General features: G+C 38.4%; 1 protein-coding gene across 2 annotated transcripts in view; it reads left to right on the top strand.

Moving 5' to 3' along the window:
* The window catches only part of MAP3K9 (mitogen-activated protein kinase kinase kinase 9), a 58,817-nt gene that overhangs the window by 5,546 nt on the left and 28,946 nt on the right, over positions 1–24,325 (top strand). For both annotated transcript variants that reach the window (XR_001332605.3, XM_014266255.3), the window contains exons 2-3: positions 37–450; positions 22,506–22,686. Coding sequence is in view for 1 of the 2 variants with exons in the window: in XM_014266255.3 (XP_014121730.2) it covers positions 37–450; positions 22,506–22,686 (595 nt within the window). In the remaining variant the exon portion in view is untranslated. The remainder of the gene's footprint in view (positions 1–36; positions 451–22,505; positions 22,687–24,325) is intronic.

Genomic DNA, 24,325 nt, shown 5'->3' with positions numbered 1-24,325 from the left:
ACTAAATGCTTACATCTTTTTTTGTCTCTTTCCTAGTCCTAGAGATCGACTTCTCAGAGCTTGTTCTGGAGGAAATCATTGGCATAGGGGGCTTCGGAAAAGTCTATCGAGCTGTATGGATAGGAGATGAGGTTGCTGTCAAGGCAGCTCGCTATGACCCCGATGAGGACATCAGCCAGACCATTGAGAATGTCCGCCAGGAGGCCAAGCTCTTTGCAATGTTAAAGCATCCCAACATCATTGCCCTCAGGGGCGTGTGCTTGAAGGAACCTAACCTTTGCCTGATCATGGAGTTTGCCCGCGGAGGATCGCTCAATAGGGTGCTGTCTGGTAAAAGGATACCTCCTGACATACTGGTGAACTGGGCAGTGCAGATTGCCAGGGGAATGAACTACCTGCACGAGGAAGCAATTGTTCCCATAATTCACCGTGACCTCAAGTCCAGCAACAGTAAGTGCTATACAGTGAACAGTCAGGGTGCTGGGACATGGTTTTGGGGAAGAAAATCATACAAAGGAAAGAGGGGAGTAGTGTTAATTTAGTGAACCACTGTATCCTCTAATTCAATCCCAGAAGGGTTTATTTTTATGCAGTATGGTGCTAGAGATCACAGGAAACATGTGAGTGCTTTCAATCTGTAGAAGCAGCTTAAATGATCGGATGGAAAAGCAACTGTGAATGAACCATGCTTTGCCAGTATATTCATATAGTGTCCAGGTTTTATTGCCATTTCAACAGACTTCTGTATGTTAGAAAACCTTAGAATAAACTTGAACTTAAAATGTGTATTATTCTTCCACTTTTTGGAAGAAGAAGTGCTTCTTTGTAAGGGTAAATGCTCCTAGGCTTTCATTATACTTGCTAGATTTTGCTGTATAGATGAGATGCAAGCCTGTTTTCCTTATGGGAGATTTAACTGATCCCAGCAGAATTGGATTTTCTCTTCATCCATCCTAGAGCTGGTGTTGACAAAAACATTAACTCATGTGAATAAAATGTCACTCAGGACTTCAGCTGATATTTGTGATGCTTTACATGATACAGCTCACCCATTAGAGAGCAAGGGAATCTTTGGTAGTTAGGATTGTGGAAATCATGGTGATTTCAGCTGCTCTGTAATACAGCTTTACTGTGTGTTGCTTGGGTGCTGTTCTTGTAGTGTGTCTCTTTTCACAAACTTTAACTTCTCAAAGTCAAACACACACATAGAATGTTGTTTACGGGTGTGGGAGCAAAGTACTGCAGTGGTTTAAAGATCATAATTTCCTTTCCCGATGCAGTATGCAGCTGTTTAGCCTTTCTGTCTGCTTGTCTGTGTCTAGACGGCAAGAGCAAACACAGACCTGCATGTTGGATGTAGTGGTTTAGATTGGTGTGTTAGTATGAACTCATTGTTATTTATGGCTTGAGTTGATAAGAAGCTCTATGAACTGGGTGGCTGGGATGCAGGCATATGTTCCCTTTTGCTTTAAGGGCAGGGACATTAGCAGAGAGGTCTGATAGATGGGAATTTTAGTGTCTTAAATAGATTCACTAGCATTAACCATTGCAATGCTGTACATTTCCAGTATCTTCCTATGTTTTTGTGGTCTCTTACATTGTGGCCATGCATTTACTTGGTTGTGGAAGAGTAAAAAATGTATTATTAGTTTTTGTTAGTGGAAAAAAAAGGAACTATAAGAGCATTCATGCTAGTTTCTACAGTATTGTACTTACAGTAACAAGTTTCCCATTTTGTTAGAGTAAGGCAATCTTAATATCAATAAAGATTTCCTGATGTCTAAACCCTTCCCTTAAAAATGGCAAATATATGGGCATGGTGATAAATGTTGTAAAATTGGAAGTTATTTGCTGCATGACTTAATGAATGACTGGCTGCATCTGTGAATGAGAAATAATTGCCTTTCAGTGTTGTGCCTTTCCTCCTTACCTAAGAAACTATTTACCTGCTTATTTTGCTAACAGACCATTAATATTTCCTTGCTAAGTGCTAGTTGAGGTTTAGAATTATTAAGTTATTAAGATAAGTTATTTCTAAGATAAAAATCTGTCAGCTTCTAGTACTTTACTGTTTTATTTAGACCAGAGACTTCTAGTTGTAAAAGGGAAAAGCTTCAGCAAGAGAACCAGGCCAACCAGAGGGACACCCAGTGCACAGTGTTGCCAGCCAGACAGATAGGGATGCTAGAAAACACATGGATTGTCAACAACAAGAGTAAATGGCTCTTGTCGCAAAGAATTAGCAGAGTGTAATTGTGCTGCACTGTAAATGGCCAGTGAGAGGTTGCTACATGTATTTCTATAATTTCCATCATTTGGGAGGACACAAAAGTAAAGAAAGGGGAAGAATGAGTCAGAATGCCTCTGAAAAAAATCAGAGACGCTCTGTGTTTGAAGGGGAAAGATACAGAATTTACATGGTGGTTGTGACCAAGATAGCATCAGATCTAGCAGAGAAATGATGGGTATTGGAAAATTCTATCCCAGATAAGACTGGAGCAAGCAATATTACATTTGGGAAAGTAAATGAATGTAGGAGCTGGTAGTGGAGGAAAGGACTTAAGATACTTTAAGGAAAAATTATTGGTTTGTTTTTCTCTTTTGAAATTAGATAAATTAGTAGCCTCGGGTATGGGCTCGACACATTGCAACAGCTGTTTATTAAACAATGAAGTTCTTCATTCTGTGCTCTGTGGTTGAAGAGAAATTTAAAATGTATGCTATTTTAAACATTTGAAATGCATGTTATTTTCTGAGTGCACCTACAGAGCAAGCATCATAAATATTAGATTATGACAATGGTGGAGCTTTTTTGTGGGGATAGGGATTGTAGGATGAACAACTTTGAGCTGCCTAAGTCATGTATTTCTTGATTATTCTGTCACTGCATAGCTGAAATCCCTTTTCTCTTATATATAATAAGCATCTTAGAAATTTCTCTGCTCTGTTTCCTGTGGAAAGCTTTTTAGTAGTTTTGTAGAGATTACTGGGCTGAGTATATGATTGCATCCTGATTAATGTATAGCTTGCATTTTGTCTGTTTTTCTGATGAACTGTTTTCTTAATTACCATGTGTAATGGAGAGCAGGTTATCTTGTTAGCTTTGTGCTTGTAGAATTACAAGCTTGTAGCATTTCCTTTGCACAAGTTACCACCCACTAGGTGACAGGCAGTGATGTGTCTGTGGTGAGGAAAGAGGTTCTGCTGGCAAGAGCTTGGAAAGGATTCTTGCAGATGCATTTCCCACGTGTGCTAAACATCTCCAAGTGCTGTAGAGCTGTCATGGCAGCATCAGCTGTATTGATCTATTGATTGCTACTGCCTACGTTAAGTAATAGATTGTGATTCTTGTACATCTCATCTTGCCTTCAGGCACCAGCTGGGATCCACACAGTGCCTATGAAGCTGCAGGATGAGTTAATTTGGGAGGTAGAGAACAAGATCAGGCAGTGGGAAAGAGCAGAATTGCCTTATTTAGGATCCTTCTTTCTACTAGAATAGAAAAAAATCAGAGAATGCCTTGTTGTCAGATGTCTGCTTATATTTAGGCAGACACAGAATGCATAAGGACTGTGCTTGATGATGAATCTTTTAAGCAGGTCACATTACATCTTGAGCGTATCAAGTGGGCACCCTAATGCAAGTCTGAGAAATTACCCCATTATATAAGGATTTGGAGAAAACATCTTTTTTGATTTAAACTGTTGCAGCTTGGTGGACTCCTGTACCAAAACAACGCTCAGAATAGTTGTCAGCATTTCTGGTAGCGTAATGAAGAACGTAGGGTTTTGATTACTTTGGGAGATAAGTTCACTTTAGTTCATCTGAACTGAACTTCAGATGATTATTTGAAAATTCCAGGAGATGTCTCTTTCTTGAGATATTCCTCATCAAAAAGCACTCCAAATGCTATCCATCTTTTTAGCCAAAAAGAGATGTTATCCATCTTTTTTGGTGAAAAGAAGGAAATTTTTTCTGTTCTATAGTTTTCTAAAATTTTTTTTTCTTCTTTACATTTTCGTAACTTAACATTTAATGCTAATACATTTAGATTGTAGGAAAAGTGCTTTGTATGTTTAGTACTGTGTTTGTTTGAGGAAGACTTAATGTAAATCTTGGAGGTTCTGAGGGCTGCCTGTTTTATTGTTTTGGGGATGCAATCAGGAAGTGAGTACAGAAAGGTCTTTACAGAATGAATTGTACACCTGTAATTTAGTTTTAGCGATGGTGAAATTATTTTCTTGAGTCTGAGTTCAGCTGGCATTAAGTCTGGTAGACAAGTGTTCCGATGGCATTACCAACTCATATGTCAGTCATATAACCACATGAGAGAAAAAAGGTAATTTATGAAACTATTTGGTTCTGCTGTTTGTGGAGATAAGTATTTTTGTTTTATTTTGGGCATTTAAGGGATTCAAGTTATTCCATATGAAAATTCATCTTACTAATCTGACAGAATCCTCAGTGGCTGCTGCTGCTTCTCTTCATGTGGTGATATTTCCTTCTTTCCTTCTTCAGCTGCACATTGGTGAGCCATTGAGCATATGCTATGGAATCCTTAGTAGGCCTTTCCCAATGTGAAAGCACCTAAATAATCTAAATGCTGAGCTGTAGGGAAAAAAAGCAACTAGAAATGCCCACTGACATCAACATGACTGTGCTTAGAATAGCTCTTAAGAGTTTCCCTTTCTTTTATCTCTCATCTGATTCAAGTCTTATTTCTGGCCAGAGAAAAGTGCCTGGCACATGATGCTTAGGATCAAAAAGAGACAGTCCTGTTGGTTTTAGTGAAGTATTGTAAATAACAAAGTTGGTCCTGTCTGTCTGTCAGTGTTAGATATGCCAGCATTGCTATAGGAATAAAGCCAATTAACTAATACTATGGAGAGCTAGCAAAAGCATATTTGATTTTTTTTACTGTCTCAGCAAAACATGTTTGTTATTTGCACTACATTGAAAGATTTTGCTGAAGGTGTTCATGCCAGTTAGCGAAGTGCTTTTTAAAAGTCACCATGGTTGTGTTCCACAAAGTGGCACAGAAGATTAGCAGCAAAGTGACATTGCCAAGGTCAAAGAAAGAGGAAAGGACAGAGGCCAAAATAAACCCCAACAATTCTGATTCAGCCAAGTCAGTAGTTTTTCCTTTCAAGTTGTTTGAAGTCTTTACCTCTCATACTTTTTGGATCACTAGTGTAAGCTTGTGATGTCCCGAGATTATTCCAAGTTCTAGCTTTCTGAAAGAATTTGAAACTGTGTTATAGCTTTGCTTATTTAATGTAATTAAGCCTTTATCTGTTCGTAAAGATGCCAGTAGAGCTGACTTTCCACCTGGTTTATGGATAGTTGTTCCTAGGACTTAAAATATTCCTTGTTTTTTATTTTAATCCAGTCATAGTTGACACTCTTCTGTTGGTCTTTTCAGACAAGGAACAGTTCTTGTAAGCCTCTTCCTGTCTGGCAGAGGTGTAGAGGAGAAAGAACTCTTACAAGGTCTGCTGAATGTATGTTGGCAGAGCAGTTTGGAACCCCACGCAGTTATTATTGCTGCTTCTGGTACTCCAGTGTCATTTGCTGACTAACTCTCCAGTGTTGTACCTTCTATCAGAATGGATTTCCTTTGTCAGTGCAATTAAAAGACTGAGTAATGCTTCATGTAGAATATTGTGAAGCTATTTCGGTGGTGTCTGAATGCTTTGCACTGGGTGAGTAGTTGGTCTGGCCTTAGTTGGATAGTTCCCTGGCCTGTAAGAGGAAAGTGGTAAAAAGGTGAAGTTTCATGGAGGGACAGGTGGTGTGAAAGACAGCAGCTGGGAGATGATGGTCACTTGTATTGTAGTTAAAAAAAATTCCAAATAGCCATAATTTTTTGCTTGTGGTAATATAATGAGGAAATTGATGCCATTAGTACTACACATTTTCACTGAAAAGGAGGAAAAAAATTATGTATTATTAGTCCAGAAGATGTTAATTATGGCTGAAAGTGTTGCTAATTTTTAAGATGTTAAAATATCAGGAATTCACAGAAATAATGTGACAGTTTCTGTGTTGTGCTTTGGTACTTTACTGGATTTTTTCTTCATTAGCTTTTGTAAATTAGTGCAGCTATTTTCTTCTGAGAGAGGTTTGACAGATGCTTTCATGTTGCAGTCTTATTTTCATGTCTTAGTAGATTTCTGAGAATTTCAAAATGGCATACATCTTCTGTAAATAGTTTGTTTCAGTTGAATATAGATTGATATCTTTACTGTTAGGTGCAAGTCAAAAATGTGACTCTTTATGAAATGTTTGATGTCCACAAGAACACTTTGGTGTCCTCCTGCCCACACTATGTAGTAAAAAGGCAACTTCAGCAATGGAATCTAATAGACAAGTATGGAAAGAGTACCTCTTGTTTTTAAGAAATTATTTTGTGTCTATTACATTTGAAACCCTAGCTAATATTCTTTTTATGTAATTGAGCCACTGTGTACATTTTTGCTGGGTTCTCTCTGCTCCTAAGAAAAACTAACTTGGAATTGTGGTATGAAGCACTTTATTCAAATTGTGCTAATGGAAGTGTAGAACAGACCTAAGCATGGTCATGCAGTAGGTGTCTGTAGGCATCCCCTGAATTCACTTCTGACCATCTGTGACAGAGCTGTGTTCTTCTGAAATTTCTAAGGAGCCAGTTAAGGGTGAGAAGAGCCTTGTGGTATCTCTGGGAAGCTAGAATAATTCCTTGATCTCCGCTTTTTTTTTTTTTTCTTCCACATCAATAAACTTAATTTTAATTTTGACTGACTTCTGTCAGCAGCTTCACTTTTCCTTTTTTTATCAAACAATTCCATTCAGAATTTCAACATACCTGAAGCAAACTTGCTCTTGAAGCATCAGACATAAAACACAGTCTTGCTCTTTGAAGTGATGATTCATCATCCAAGATGATTCTTTAATTTTAAGTTACATCCCAGCTTGATGACTGCATGCATTTCCTTATGACAGGACAAGGGAAACCTGAAGTTGTTTGAAAGAATACAGGGCATAGCACATGGTTAGAAGTAGCTGCTTTTTGGTATGTGTTTGCTTTCTGGTTCTAGAATAGTTTATGTCGGTCAACTTTGACTGCCAAAAGGTTGCCAAAGTTGACTGGAGTGTCTGCTAATTGCTTGTTAATTGTCCCACTGCTAATGGAAAGTCTTCCTCAGACCCGAGCTTTTTGCAGATATGAAAAAGAAAGAGTGTGAAAAATGTCAATCACTTGTTTTTAAAATTTTTAAAAGTTTAATAGTAATAAAATGGTTAAAAAATAGTAACACAATTAGAGTAATAACAATTTGGAAAAATTGAATTAAGACAATATGAGACAATAAAAACAAAGAGTTACGGATGTCTGGGTACCTTTTCTGGGCATCACAAGCCCAAAAAAGGACCCCTGCTAACCAAGGATTAACCCTTAAGAACAATAGCCCGCTGCATATTCATACACATCATACATGATGCACAAATTCCATTCAAACACAGGATCTGTCTGGTCAGTGTCAACTTCTTCCTTCTAATCCTAACAGCGCCTGCAAGGTGGGAAGAAGTTTGTTTCTTCTGATAAGAAGGCAATAAATTCCCTTTCTCTGAAAGATTTAGGTGTCCTGTGGCTGCTATCTCGCTGCAAGCCCTTTCTGTTAAACAAAGCATCTTACATAGCATAGTTTCTATTTTAACAATTTTTATAACCTAAAACTATATTTAACACAGTACTTAAGAGAATTAATACAGCATTACTTTCTAACACAACACATATAATATTCTTTTTAATTTTTGCAAAAAACCAATCATAAAATACATGCATTTTTCACAAATAGTAACAGAAACTCATGCACTGAGGAAACAAACTATTCCAAAGCATAACAATTCAGAACTGTGTGGTTTGGTTTCATCACTGTTTCTTAAGTTCAGAAAGAAGAGCTCTTGCCCACAGAATGGTAAATTGTTGTGTCCCAGTCTGCAGAATAGTCATTGTGGTGGGAATGGCAGCTTGGTGCAGCATCACTTTGGGCCCTCTTGGGAAGGAAGTAGCCGGAGGACACAGCCTTGCTATGAAGTGTTTGTATTCCTGCCACACACAGCCCTTCCATGAAGCTTTCTAGAGGTGTTGTTGTACTGCTCACACATTTATTATAACCCCATTTTTTATTAAAAACAAAAATACACTCCCAAAAAAGAAAGCCTTATCTTGTGCACATAGGGATTTCAAACTGTCTCTGAAATTCTGTATGTGTTTTGAATGCTGCATGTCTTACGTCTGGGATAATTTTACAGCTGCAAGCCAAGCTCCCAGTTTTCTGTACATCCATCTCTGATGCATTGTGAAACAGGCTCCTAGATTTTGGTTTGGCCATTGAGAAATATTGGGATCTCCTGTTTGTATTACAGTTGGAAAAATTTAAAATGCAAACATGGCTTCCTCTTTGCCTATGTACAGACTAATTATTAAGATGTGTAGCAAATGATAGTCAATGTGCCAGCAGCTCCACTTACTAGTAACAGGTCAATAATTTTATCACTAAGATTTTATTGCAACAATTTCTGTGCTTAAATTGGAGATTCCTGGGAGGTTCCTGGTATACTAAAAAGAAATGCTACTATGAATAATTGCTGTAAGGATGGTACATATAAGAGTGGTGGGATGTATGCGGACCAGGCCGTGTGGTCCACCTATCACAAAGGCATTGCATTTCCTGTTGTTTCTCCTTTATGAGTATGTGCCTATGGAAAGATGTTAGAGAATAGTCTTTAGTTCTTTTGACTTTGCATTGTTCAAGGATCCTGAGAATAAGAAAAATACGATAACTTTGATTAATAGAACTTGATATGCCCAATTCTGTTTGTTGAAGTGTTGTCAGAATTGCCCTACGTTTATTGATTAGCTTTTTCTTTGTTTATGTAATCAGTCACGTAATGTGTGGTTTTGATATGATTATGGTTCTCTAGGAACCACAGAATATTCCTAATACTTCATCAGGTTATTGTTATTGTAGTTAGAATCTTTAATCACAGGGTAAGCTGGGTCAAAAAATATCTATCAGAAATGTAGCACATCTAAAAGTCAAGAGCTTTTTGATAGCTCCATTGAAAATCTTGTGTGGATTTTCATGTACAATAGTGCAGGAATCCACTCTTTCTCAGCAGCTGACAACTTGTTCTGCTCACTTTAAGGTCAAACTCAGCAGTATCCAAGAAACTCTTGAGTTTTCCTGTTGTCAGATGTAGCATGGTGTTGATTTTGTATCTAAATGCCTTTTAACATTTGTTCTGATGAATGAAAATACACCTCTCTACCTTTTAAAAAATATTTTAGGTTGAATGTGATTTTAAAAACCCCATAAAACACCCCAGCTTATGGTGTGGATTGTGCTGCTGCCTGTGAAGTTTTGTCTTCCTTACCTTCTAGATTTTGGAGTACCAGCTTATTCCATGAATGAGTTGGTGTTGGTTTTACTTACTGTTTCATAAAGATGTCTTAATTGAAACTAAACCAAAACAGTTTGGGCTACCTTTTCCATCGTGAATTTCATGTTTATTTTTGCCTGGAAACAGCTCCCACTGAACCAGCATATTATTAAATATCTTTTCAGACAGTCTCTTGAGTGATGAATACCATTCATGTGATTTTACTCTTTCCTTTCCTTTTTTTGTTATTGCTTAATACAGTTCTTGAAGTGTTGCAGGCTTTCAAAGTGTTACAATTTAGCAATGCCCTGTGTTGAGTACAGATGTAATTATATTTTTTCCTTGGAGCATTTAACTGATTATGAAGAGTACAATAATCCTTGCCTGAGCTAGAGGTTGTTGCAGTGTCAGCAGTATGGTAGGATTTAGTCTGAAACCAGAACTGGACAGCTCTTTTTTCCCCAGAAACTCACCTGAGCATTCAGAGTGTTTTGTACAGATCACTAAAGCGATAAGACTTTTTACAGCCTGGCTAGGTGAAAGGATCGATTCTAAATATATCGGGGCTTTGGAGGCCTTTCCTCTCCCCTCCCCCATTATGCATTAGCTCTTTAGAGTTACTGTACTGCATGGCTTAAAATCCAAGAACTGATGTGCTGTCACATCCATCACCTCCTCTAGGTTGATAGAAGAGGACAGTCATGCAGCTTTATGGATTTGCTGAACCCTGACTCGTACCCAGTAATTAAGGAGGTATTGGTTCCAAGGTGTACATATATTTTTTAATGTACTGTTGCTGAATCGTTAGTAATAAGATACAAAATATTTTCTTATTACTAGAGGCAATATGTGTGGGTTTTGGTTTTGCTTCTAAGATGTGAAATTTTGAGTGGGTCTTAAATTCTGTCCTCTCTAGCATCTCATGCAACACTTAGCCTTCTGTACCTCAAACAGATATTAGAATAAAGCTGCAGTCCTGCTGAAATGAATGGCAGAGTACCCAACAGAAGGTATGTAAAGGCTGCATGCAGAAAGCCCGGACTTATTCCATGTGCAGATCTGTTAATCACTTTAAGTACTCTGAATGCAGGATCAAGAGCAGATTGCTCATTATCTGGATACTTGTGAAGCAAAGCTGTGCAGGCTGACTGTGGAAGGTACAGCTAAAATTGCAAATTAGATTTTGGCAAACTGCTACAATATGAGGTCTCATTTTGGAGCGAATTTTTGAAATCCTTTCCCAAATGCTTAGTTCTGTCCTCAAGACAGAATGCCAGTGTACTGCCAAAAGGACTTAATAATTTAAAAAAAGGATTGCCTGGCAACCTCAGTCCCCGTTCCCTTTGCAATAGCACTGCTTTTTTGACTTGTTAGGCTAACTGCAGACTTGATAGCTATGCCCTGTCTCTCTGAGACAATGCAGCAGCATGAAGGCTATTAAGGCTATCTTTTTATCTGACACCCAGGTTTTGTCACCTCCAGCATCTGAGCTGACGTGTATCTTGGGAAGTTTTGCTTATTTATAGAAGGGGAAAATAGGATTGGAACAATCAGAGTAAGTTCAGTGGAACAGTATTCAAGAATATGTTTGTTTAATTTATGAATACTTGTCTTCTTGAAATAAGGACTGTTCAAAAGCTAGAGGAAAATGCTCAATACTTGTATTACTATAATACCTTACATATAAAAACACTGAAGATTTCAGACTGCATTGCATTTCTTCAGAGTACAGTGAAACTTATAATTCTTTTTTCAGATAAAAGCAAGTAAAAAAAGTAGTAATTGTCCCATGCAAGAAGCAAAATATGCTTATCTGATTTTTCTGACTTAGTCTTAATTTAAAAGTATTAATCTACATTTGCATGAATTTCACAGCCTTGCAGTAGTTGAAAGTATTTGGTCTGGAAATAGATCTAGAAGACAGTGAAAGGGATTTGTACAAAGTGCAAATTATGCCTATATTGTGGAGAGATGAATGAATAAAATTCTGTAGGCTGAAATTGCATGTCCCAGTTGTGAAATTCCAGGGTCTATGTGTGTCAGTGAAGAAATTAAAATTAAATAAACCTCCTTCAGAGCTCTTCTTGCTTGCATAAGTATTCTGTGGTCTGAAAAACATCCCTTAGAAAACATACGTGGCTGAGTGAAAAGATTCTTTGTTCAAAACCAAGTTTCCTGTAACAGATTGGCTCAGTTTTGGACATATTCTTCCGTGGGTGGGTGGTAGAGTCTGGATCCTGTGATATTACTCAGTCTTTTATCTGCTCTGGCAAACCTTTGACTTCAGTAAGCCTTTAGCTTTCTTGGGAGATCTGTATTAAGCAATTTTTGGATAAATTTGGATTTGTTTGGAAATGAAAATATTTTCTGTTTCCTTCGACTCTTGCACTTGAGACTTCTGCTGTATTGGCAACAGAGAGAGGTTTTAATGGTAGTACCTCCCTGGATTCCTCTTAAATCATACCACAGAAATGACTTGCATTATTTAGAACTGAAACCCTGCTCATGTTTTGCATTTAAGGGTCTTGGAGTGAAACAGCATTGGTTTTCATTAAGGTTTTACTTTGTTCTTTCATTAAAGTTCTGTACCTGAGATTTGATGGACTCAGTATCTGATCTATCTCTTTTCAGTACCTGAATTATTTCAATGGAGGAAGTAAACGGGCTGATGCTTATTTACCATCTGACCACTTTTGGTAGTTTGCATTTAGGTATTTTCCATTTTGGTCAGTAAAGCCACAGTAGGCTGTTCTGTTTTCAAAATGAAGGAAGAAATAAAATGTGTCCAGTATTCCCACCCACAGTGGTACTCCTGGCAGGGGTCTTTCACATCCCAGCTAGGACAGGGTAACAGTAGTTCCCTGTTTACAGCTGGCCTTAGTGATCTTTGAAATAGTGATTGTACAGTAGCAGATGAGCAAAAGCCTATGGGAAAACAAATCCAGTACTAGGCTGTTGTGTCCATTGGTGCTTCAGTTACTCTGGAATGATCTGTAAAAACACCCAACTGTGTCAAAAAGGTGTGGTATTATTCTGGTAGACAAAAGTCAGGTGAAATAATGCCATTTTGTGCGAGTTTGACTTCCCTTGCCATTTTTCAGCCTTCCAGGTCATAACTAGTGGTCTTTTCACCTATCTTCAATCTTAACAAAATGAAAGTAGATATGCTGAAGCATTGGAAGTGAAGCAGTAACCTTGTTTAGAGTCCAAATAAAAAGAGAGACTGTGCAAGAAACTTCACCGAATCCAGCTAGGTAATGATTTAAATATTAGAATTGAATGTTTCTACAGCAAGTGAAATAACAATAACATTTTTCATATTTATAGTCCTTCCTCTGTTGTCACTCCCACCCATTGCTCTTGCTGCCGTCTAGCTCTTGGCCTATGTCAGCTGCTGATGTCGCCCTAAGGGGACAAAAACACTGCACCAAGTAATGGGTTGTGGCTCCTGGGAATGGGTGTGAGTGGGATACATTTACAGGCTGAGTGCTTTTGCTGGAGATTTTCCTCTTGTTTTGATGTGACTGCTTGCTGCATTTGTAGAATGTTGGGGGGCAAAGCACTTAACCCACAGCAGTGTTAATGTTGGTGGAGACTGAACTGGAACTGCTCAAGTGCGCTGACACTTACAGGTGTTGGGTATTGCCAGCACCTTTAAGGGTTTCATGCATTCTCAACTCTGCATCCTCCAGGTGCTGTGTCTGGTAGCCAGCAGTCAGGGCCTCGCCTGGGACATCCACCACTTGCTTTGTCTCCAGGTGCAGGAGGTCCCTTTAAGTTCAGGCTTGCTTGGAGTTCCTTTATAGTCAGTTTTTCTTATATTGGTGGCAAAAGAGCTTCTGAAACTTTGTTCTCCCAACTTGTTTCAAAGCACTGATAGCCACCCTGGCCTCCTAGAAACACTGTTGAATGGCACAGGTCTCTATGAAAAATTGATAAAACTTTAAAATATTACTGTAGAATACATAAGTTAATATTGCTTTATCACTAGGTAGTGATTTTTTTCATGGTCTGCCTGTTGTATTTCAATAAAAGAGTAGTAGTTACACTGGCACTAAAATCTGACTATATTGTCTCTGCAGGGGAGAAGTTATATGGAAGTTAAGTATGAAGCCAGCAATCATCCATCAAGTTAGAATTATACCCTGGTGTACCACAGATAACAAATCCAGCTCTTATCCTCCACAGGTTTCCTTGTCTTCTAACCTTCTTCCTTACAGATTTCTTTCTGTATCCTTTCAGTTTTCATTACACTCAGTCCTGCTCTTACTTCTTTATCTATTTCTCCTTCACCTAATTATTGTGACCATTTCCATCAGGCCTGACATTCATTAGCTAATAGCTTTCTATTCTTGTGCTCCAGGTTTACTGAGTAGCATCATGCAGAGATAATTGACTTGGTGTGAGCTGGACCATACAAGAGACTGTCTTAGATTTTTTTTGCAATTTTTTCACATTTCTTAATGCACACACATTCTCTGGACTGAGAAATGGAGTATGAAGGTATTGATATAGCTGTTGTCATGAAGTACAGGGGCAATGGGCAGTTTGGTGGTAAACTCTTGTGGTGGTATTGCAGGGTAATCCTGATTTCCTTGGTATTGTTATTACCAACTTTTGCCTTTTAAGTCAGGAACTTCTTTATTTTCTTGGTGTACTGTGTGCTAAATAAACTGGGAATACCACAGCAGCATAGTTGAAAAAGCTGAAGCCAGCTTTGGTATGCCTGGCTGTTCATACTATTTCATGCAGTAGAGCAGCAGCCCCTTTCTTCTACTTTGATAAATAAAAGTGGAATATATTTTTGCTGTGGAAGATAATACTGTAGTAGTTCCTTCCTGAATGTTGTTCTACTTCTGAAGTAATGAGTCAGCTTGTAACACAAGCAAAGCAAAGGAGTATTCTGTTCAGCACTAAACTATGCAGATTAACCTAATCCTTTCTTTAGGCTCAGAAACCAGAAAAAGGCATTTATGACCATATTTTTCTGCCTTGACACTTAATGTTGACAGTTGAGGAGCCATTTTCTACCAGTTCTTTGATGTTGCTATCAACTGGATCAGAATATGTTTAGGTGTTTATTTTTCCTTACTAGCTGTTCCCCATTGCTTTGGCCCACTGGACAGGAAGAATGCTGTTGAAACTGTTCAAAAGTGTGTCTGGAAACTAAAACAATCATTCAAAGAGAAACAAGGAAAAAGCCTTATAATGTTACCACCTTCCAGGGGGAGTATCTGTTTGTGAAAGGAGGGTATAATACATTTTCTTGTTTTGCTGGTGTAATGTGAGCAGAACAGAGAATTAAAGCAGCAGCTGTTAATTTCATTGCCAAACTTTTCTTCTTAATTTACCTTGTGAAAAATTTCCCTTGGTGAAAGCAGTCTACCTCTTTGAACTACCTTTTTTGTGCACACAGGAGGTAGTATAGTGTTGGATTAAAAATAGGAGGTATATGACTGAGGTTTTGTAGTGACTAACTTGAAACCTCAGTAAAAGATTCATTATATTTGTTTAAGTGATCAGATTGAAAAACTTGCTGCAGATGGTTTTTCTGTCTGTGTAGGATAGAGGAGCATGTTTAGAAGGAGAGAAGATGGGTTTAAGAAGAAGAAAATTAAAGGAAAGGGATACAAATGTATATGTTCTGGCAGAAGGAAAGAAATTCAGACTTAGAGCTTCTAGCATAATTGAAAAGAGGAAAAGCATTGTAATACAAATAAGCTGTGTTAAGCAGAAAAAAGAGTTTATCAACAATGCAGTTATTTGCATTGCAGCACTACAGCAAAGTTCAAAATATTCCCAAAACAAAATTTGCTCAGCAGTTTTAAAGTTCCTAATGCAGTGGCTAAGAAGTAGAAGTGATTTGTATATGTGGTTTACCCAGTCTCTTCAGGTGTTTTAAAACATAGGTACAAGTAGATCAAAGGATATATAGCTTTATGTCCCTCAATGGTTATACATCTTTATCCCCCTATCTTTATTTTGTTTTGCTGTATCTGTATATCTGCTCTTAAGTCTTTCTAGTAGATACATGAGTAGTGAAAACACAGCTGTATAATATCTGGAGTGACATCTTACTTGCATTAAGGCTTTGGGTGTTTCTCAGTGGTGTTCACCATTGACTTTTCAAATGATTCAGTGATTATTAAGGTGAATGGTGCAAGATGCAATGAGAGATGACCTTCAGGTGCCTTTGTGGACAAAAGGATAGTTTTACTTGAGACTTATATTACAGTAGTACCAGTGTGGCTTTACATTAGCTGTCATACTAATAGAACAATATATTTCTGACTACTTAATTTTGTGCATGTTTAGACCACTGAGGTAGTCTTGGAATGATAAGTAAATTGGTTTTCACCAGATGTCTCTCTTAACAGCTTGTGTGTAGGGGAACTTCTGTAATTGAAATAGCTTGTTTATACCAGACCAGAGAGATTTATATGGCTTGAGTAAGCACTTAGGACAGATGTGCCTCTTGCCATGACAGGCTCCTGTGGAGGGTAATTCAGACATGTATATTAGATATATGCTTGGAATCCCCTTTTGTAGAGGCTTTGTCTTTTCTCTGACTGTTTGGAGCCTGGGAAGACTGCCTTCTGAGATGCTGTGAGTTGGTTTCATGTAAGCCAGTTTTCTCTGTAATGATCCACAGCTACAGAGGGGAGAGAACAGGAAGGAGAAGACATTCACCTTTTGAACATGTGAGGCTGTGGTAGGTGTGCATCTGTTGCAAGCATGCAAGACAGAATTTCATCTCTCTAGAAATGTTTATTATTTGCTTTCAGGGCAACTCTTCTGTAGTTTTATCTGCTAATTTATGGCAGAGCTGTAACTTGGCTACCATTTAAACTGTTAATTTTTGTAAATTCAGTTTGTATTCCTTCAGAATTCATTTGATCATTTGGCCCTCTGTTTTGCCACTTAGAACTAACTAGTGGCTTTGTTACCATGCACAATGTCCTTAATAACAAAATTTTGAAGCTGCAGGTGTCAGTATTTTCACTGCAATGATTTCTCCTTCTGAATGACATGTATCTCCATAGTGACTTGTGATGATGAAACAGAACTGAAGATCCTGCAGTAGGAACTACCTGAAGGCTGAAGGATATGATGGCATTTTAGAAATCTTAATCAAGTTGGTTTTGTATTGCTTTGAATACTAAGGCAGATGGTTTTTTGTCTTTCTAGTAAAGCATAATAATTTGGAATTTGGTGGAACAGGAAGAAGAGCTGACTCAGTGTCAGATAACATTGTGTCAGTTGTACTTCGTGGATCTGTTCCTGTGATGTTTGTTTTCAGTACTGCAAATCTTTGTTTAAGCAACAAAAGTATCTAAGTTGGCCCTGGCTCTAGAAAAGTAACCCTCATTCTTCTTGAAGCCACTAATATCCAGCTGTGGCTCATGAAACGGTGAACCAAAACCTATGAGATCTGTTATCACTAGGATCTGGGTGCTTCCACAGGATTAATGACTTTCTGTAAGACTGACGTTGGAATGTGTGGAAAATCTGCTAGCTGTTACATACAGAATGTACGTTCTGTAGCTGATGTACATACAGAATGGTGCTAATAGTGGGGAAGGTCAATTGGCTTCACCTGACCTCAAGAAGTTGGTTTCCATCACTTTCAACTCTGCTAGAAAAGCTGCTAGCCCAAATCACAGACAAGCATAACAGGACTCTGAGTACATAATACTTCCACTTCCATACTAGTAAGTAAGAAACCATCTTTAAATGGTACCAGAATTGACAGTTAACACCTCATCATTCTTTGTAGGGATTGAAACTGGCATGCCATGCAGTGTTGCCTTTCCCCTTTGTTACTGCAACTTGTTTTGGCTAAAGCAAAAGCCAAAGCACCATATAGATGGAAACCTCTATCAAAAAGTACTGAAAAATATAATGATGACAAATTGGAAAATTTTTCACAAGGGCCTGATAGGAAAATAACTTGACGTTTCTTGTAGGGCACCAAAGATGTTCTTGAAGAATATGGAGGAAGCTCAGTAAACATTTTAATTTCAAAGAAAAAGGACTATCTCATCATAACCTAGATAAGAGGAGGCTCAGTATTCAATTCTTTCTGTCTCAACTCTCTAATGTGCTTTGATTGGCTGTTATCTTTCAGCACTTGCAGTCTGCCTGGCTCTCAAGGAGTCAGATCAAGGCTGGTTCTCAGTGGACTCAGATCAAGGGTCAGTAATGACTCTTGAAAGTCCATGTGGTAATAAAGTTCTTGGTACACTCTTAGTGGTTGAAATGATACAGCTAAATCATGTATCTGTATCTGCATGACTGCCTGATCTCAGGAAGGTTTTGTGAAGAGATGCTAAGGCAAATTTGGTCATACTCATTCTACACTGGGACACATGGCGATATTTAAGAGCTATCTTGCTGAACAGAATTTCTGTGAGCTGTAATTAACTTCTCATTGTCTAATGCTTATTGTCCTGAGGACAGCTTCCAAGTCTTTCAGGACTGTATGAAAACGTACGTGAGCACTAATGGATTATTACTCCTGTAAGAAACACACATGGTGCACGTCACTGAAGGTTGCTAACCATCTTAATGGTACTTCAGGCCACCATGCTTTTCTTTGTACTTGCACAGTAAGCAAAGAACATATATTAAGTTGTTTTGCTGCAGCATTTGGATGGTGCAAGCTGTCTGAATGTGCTTCTAACACCTGATTTGCTTCCCCAGTCCCCCTTGTACACTGCTGGTGGGCTCCTACCACGCTACTTAAGATCAGCTTTTAGCCTGTGCCACAGAGAAAAAAGAGGAGCAGTGGTACATAGCAGACCTTCATCTACAATTCAGCTGGCTCTCTGCCTGCACACAGGAAGAGATTTCTTGCATGGGCCTTGCTGAAAGAAGGAAAAGGCTGATCCACGCCTAACAAGCTGATACACTTTCTTTGTGTTCCTGCTGGTTTGGATCTCGTTCTTCCCTGGTTGCTTGCAGACTGGGTCCAGCGTCTTTGCTGCCAGTCTCTCTCTTGAAGGCTGGGAACATGAAAGATTTTCTATTAAATTTTCTACCTATTTTAAACCTCTGCATCACTTGCAGATCTTTAAAATCAGTAGGCAAGATTGAGATTTACTTCCTTGGTGTATTAGCTGTGTTTTCGTGTAAGTGGTCTATATCTGTGCCTGAACTTGTTTTGGTAGTGTAGTAGGTTGATGCTTGCTGGATTCCAGGCATCCATCAAAGCCCCTCTGTCACTCCCTCTGCAACTGCACAGGGGAGAGAAAATATAACAAAGGGTTCATGAGTTGTGATAAGAACCAGGAGAGATCACTCATCAAATACCATTATGGGCAAAAACAGACTCAAATGACAAATATGAATTGAATTTCTTAGTAAAAAAACTCAGAGCTGGATAATGAGAAGTGAAAGAAGACCTTAAAAAAACCCCAAACCTTCCCTCCTTCCCAGCTGTATTTCCTCTCCCCATCAGCATAGGGAAACAGGGAATGGGGGTTATGCCCAATTCATCACACATTGTTCCTGCTGGTGCTCAGTGGGAGGCGTCCTTGTACTGCTCTGGTGTGGGGTCCCTCCCACAGGAAATAGACTCATGCTGGAGAAGTCCATGGAGAACTATCCTACAGGCAACAACTCCACAAACTGCTGCAACATGGGTTACTCTTCCTGCACTCTTCCCTCACAGGGTACAGTCCTTCAGGCACAGCCTGCTCCAACATGGGTCCTCCATGCAGTCACAAATCTTGGCAGGAAACCTTTCCCCAGATCTGCAGGTCCCTGCCAGGTGCCTGTTCCAGTATGAGCCCCCACAGGGTCACAGCCTCCTCAGGCATCCACCTACTCTGATGTGGGTCTCCTCCATGTGGAACAGGTGGATCTCCACATCCATGTGGGTCTCCATGGACTGCAGAGAAAGCTTAGCTCTGGTGTCTAGAGAACCACCTCCCCTTCCTTCTGCACTGACATTGGTGTCTCTAGATTCGTTCTTCTCACGTATTCTCTCTCCACTTTTCTCTTGATGCAATTACACCTGCCCAATAACTAACTTTTTATTCTTTTTCTGAAGTATCTTGTCACAAAGGCGTTACTGTCACTTCCAGTTGGCTCACCCTTGGCTAGTGGCACATCCATCTTGGAGCTACCAGGGATTGGCTGTGCTGGACATGGGGAAAGCTTCTAGCATCTTCCACCCATCCCACTACTAAAACCTGGCCATGAAAACTCAATGCAGTTATGCCAGATGTTAATAATCTGTCCGCTGTTATTTCAGTCCTGAGCAATCAAATCTGTTACATTAGGAAAGTACATTAATTCTGTAACTGTAGAGAGCACATTGCTTGTTTGTGTTTCATGTATCTTGTTTGTTTTGTCATGGACTAATACAAGTGCAGAAGTAGTACTTGCAGAAGGGGACTTGCACTGAGAGTATTAAACAAGGAGTAATAACTGATTGTAGGTAAAATTCAGAAGTAGATGAGACCATGTTGATTAGCATAAGCAGAATGCATATGCAGTGTCCTAGCAACCTCCTGTGTGTTCTGCGTAAATGTCTTTTTTTTTAATAAGGAGGAGACTGAAACAAATTAAAATTTCACCTATTTACAAGTTTTTCATTGAAATTCAGGCAAAAACAAGAGGGAAGAGTCAAGGCTTTTGGTTTGAAAATCTGACAGATGGGCAAGGGGAACTTCTGGCAAGTGAGCCTTTTGATACTGACTAATACAATAAAGAGAACTGAAACAAATGCCATTCTTAAAATTAATTTTTAAAAATTTGGATTTCAAGATTGCTATTCCAAGCAGTTATTACAAGGAAATAGGAAAGGAGCCAAGGATGTAACTAAGGAATCAGACTTGCAGTAAATCTGTCTCTTTTGTTGTCCTTCTCTGTGGTCTTTTGTCATGGTAATTTTTCTTACTACCCTGCCTCTGACAAAAGAACAAGTTCTGGATACAAAAGAACTATGGAAGTACTAATTATTTTGTTAGAACTTAATACAAATCAAGGTAATTAGATTTAAATAACCTCTTACCAGGAAGGTATGTACAAAGTATGTATCAGTTCTGATATATGGTGCTCTGTCCTGCTGTTGACCTCATTCGAACAGAATATTATCTGTGAACAATAAATTCGTTTGTTCCTCATGGTGATTATGGAGGGAAGCAAAAAAATCCCCAAACCCCCTTAACCCATACTTTCTTGTCTCAGAGTTTTACTTTAACTTTACAATATCACTGTACATCTCTAAATTACTGCATTTAAATTTAAAATTACATTTTGTTATTCTGCCAGTTCTTTAGGCAGAACAGGTACAAGCTAGAAAAAGAAACACTATGTACATTCTAGGAAGCTTTTCACTTTGCAGTCAATGAGTGACTTGCTAGCAATTTCTTTTAGCACTTCTTCATCTGCTAGAAAGAAGTAAAAAAGTTAGACTTAATTTGAATAAGAAGCCCAAAGGAAGGCACCTTCTCTACCTTGGTTTCTTGTGGTGGTTCTGTTGTGCACTGAAGTATTGCTCTAAAGATGCATATGGTTTTGTCACCATGAAAAGAACAGTAACTCTAGGCCTCAGTTTCTTCTCTGTGATTAGGAAAAAGGAGCATTCGGTCATGTCAGAAATCTTGCAAAAGAAGGAAGAACCAGGAGCTCAACTGTAGGTCTGATTTCTTTACACCTTGAGTTGTCCCACAAAAATCTTTGAAGTACTATTTTGTGAATTGTATTATTGAAATAAAAGCAGTATTTTAGCATTTTAAATGTGTGTTACTTATACTGTAGAAGGGTTCAGATAACACTTTTGGGTTTTATTTGGTGGCAATCCCCATTTTAATTATTGGAAGGAATGATTTTGCCTTCCCCAAAAAAAGAAAGCTGTATTAGCTTGAGGCTGACACTTGGGTCTTTTCATGATAGATTGACTATGGAGGTTATGGGGTTTCTTTTGTTTGGTTGGGATTTTTTTGGTTGGGTTTTTTTGCAATTGATGCATCCATACAAAAAGAAAAAAAAATCCTCATGTTTTCTAAGAACCTCTGTCTATAGTGTCTGTAATGACATGAAAAACAAAGTAGCTGTGTAGTGATGGTGTGTAACTGGCTTGGTGATTTTTGATGTGAAGTCTTTGGAATAATACCAATACAAATATTTCTTTCTTTGGTGCTTTACAAAGTGGCTTAAGAACTGTTCAGGGCCTTATGGTTCCATTAGTTATGGAAGTTTAGTGCCCTCATGTTCTGTTGCTTTATGTTGCATTGCTGGAGTGGCTCGTGTGGTCACTTTGCACTAAGATAAAGAAAGAGGATAATGAGATGCTGCTAAAGTAGGGTGGGTACTTGTGGGCTCTGGTTTAAACTCAGTGGTGTAACAGCTCAACTTTCCAGCTCCAGAGGAATGTGTCTTATATCACAGCATTCTTGAGTTCTGCCTCAAGGCGTTTTTAAAGTTCTTGTCTGTGGACTCCTTTGCCCCAGAAAGGGCAGAAAAAAGTTGTTTAATAATGATGGGGGAGGGAGTCTGTGGGGGTCTATATGTCTTCTGGAATTGGGCATGCTATTGCTGATCAAAATTAATTTATTCAATAGTAACTTAAAAAAAATATTGTGCATAGAGCTTCTACTCGTAACACATTTACATGAAGGATATATCCAGCCTATGTGTGTGTATCTGGATTTACAAAAAAAAGTCCTCTAAGCAGTTCAAGAAAATGATGCTATTACTGGCTTGCTGAGAGAGGATTAATTAGGAAATGTCTTCCCTTATCTGGATTTCTAGAAGTTACAGTGGTTCACTTCCTCTTAGTAGAGCATTATACAGAATGACACTAGGCACTATATTAAATAATTATGTTATTACATATTTCTTCTCTGGGACTTAGCACTTTGGTAAAATTTGAAGTTATTTGCTAGAGAACTGTTCATTTGTCAGATGAAGGAATCAGCCTGAAATAACCCATAATAGGGTATGGTATGTTTGAATAACAAAAAGCCAGGGAAAATCTTGAAATTTGGGGAGCTCCAGGAAAATATTTTTTTGCATAAATACTAGCTTTACTCTGCATACGTTTTATTCCCAACCCCCCCTCTTTTCTCCAGTACTGATACTCGAAAAGGTGGAAAATGGAGATCTGAGCAACAAGATGTTGAAGATCACGGATTTCGGCCTGGCCAGGGAATGGCATAAAACTACCAAAATGAGCGCAGCTGGGACATATGCCTGGATGGCTCCTGAGGTCATCCGCTCTTCCATGTTCTCCAAAGGCAGCGATGTTTGGAGGTATTGATTTGGCATTAAGTGATTGGATACAGAAGAGTAACTGGACCTGCCAGGAAGTCTCTTTTATGTATAAGAATGAGTAATGGTGAACCAAATATTAAAACTCAGGTCTTAAGAAAACTTTATCCACCAGCTTTCCATCTGTCAGACTTATCTCAGACTTATTGTTACTGTAGAAAATAAGTGGTGGACCGGCTACTGCATGCCTCTAAATTTCTGTTGTTCTATAAGTTCTCGTTCACATTATTTTGAGATTCATAATCCAAATCCCCTCTGCTTTATCTTAACAAAACATTTTGGGCTTATTTGGCTATTGACTGACATAATCAAAGGCCATAATACAATCTGAGAAGTACTTAATTTTTATTCTGTTTTACATGCAAGGTAATTTTGAACTATTTTGTTTTGGTCGTAATCTTTCTCTAATGTATGTGTATACAAACACACTGTAGTTAATTGAATTCCCCATCCTGTTTCAATCACAATACTATGTTTTTTGTTTTCATAGTAGTTTAATTATCTTCATGCTTCTAGTATTTCACATAGGATAATAGATCTCTTATCTGGGTCCATCTGAGTATGTAATCCATAAATAGTAACCTGCTTGTATATGTTGTCTTGTTCATTCATGCACTGGAGTTTCCATGAGTGAGCTAATATGGTGGGGTAAGGGTTGGCCCATGTACTTCCAGAAACTGAGTTTGAATACCACTGTTAAGTGGATTTGTAAATACAGAATTCAGTAAATAGCTCCAGGACAGTGACTTTTCTGGATACTGAATGACTCAGAATTAGTACTGAACATCTGAAACAGATAAAATAGAGAGAATTTTGGTTTTCTTGTAGAGAAAAATGTGTTGAAATGTCAGAATCTTTGTCTTCATAGTAGTAAAATTCTGTTGCTGGCCAGTAATGCTCCTCCACAAGTGAGTACATGCTGTGAAACCCATCAGGATAAAGAAATAGCCCAGCTGGTAGACATGTCTGGCTCTTATGGCAGCAATTTGGTGTGGGGATTTTTGTTTTCCTTGTCCAGTTTTGCTGAATAGATAATTTATTGCCTTGTGGTAAGTCTGTGAACATGTATTTTGCACTCTGTTAGTATGGATAAAATTCTGATTGTGTAATTAAATGTGGTAGCCTCCGTAGCTAATCTGAGACAGATTGAGCAAGAACCAGGCTTTTATTTGGAGTGAAGTCTGGCAGAAATGAAAATCTTAAGGCTGTGCACCTTTTCTGTGCATGTGATGTTGGTACTGGTTTGTACACAGCTTGTCAACCTCAAACCTAAACTTACTGTTCTCTGAAACAGTGCCAGGAAGGGCCTTTAAGGGTAACCTAAGAGAAAGAGGGAACAGTTTTCCTGTAATTGTAACTTTAGTAATACAGGCATGCTATGAACAGATCGGTAGATGTTCTGTACCAGTATGAATTCATTTTAAAAATGTTAAGAATTATTTAGTTGGCTGGTGATTTTCATGAAGTGCCTCTATGCCCATGCAAATGATCATTGACTTAAGGACTGTAAATTACTGAAAGGATTTGTTCATTTTTCAGAATATTTTATTTCTACTTTTAAGATTCCTTCATCACTTTCTCTTGTTATAGTTACCAGTCTTCCCTTGAAAATAGGTTGAGT

This window comes from Zonotrichia albicollis, chromosome 6, assembly GCF_047830755.1.
Source record: "Zonotrichia albicollis isolate bZonAlb1 chromosome 6, bZonAlb1.hap1, whole genome shotgun sequence".
NCBI classification, from domain to species: domain Eukaryota; kingdom Metazoa; phylum Chordata; class Aves; order Passeriformes; family Passerellidae; genus Zonotrichia; species Zonotrichia albicollis.
The sequence above is the reverse complement of the archived record's forward strand: the minus strand, read 5'-3'. Positions and strand labels throughout refer to the sequence as shown.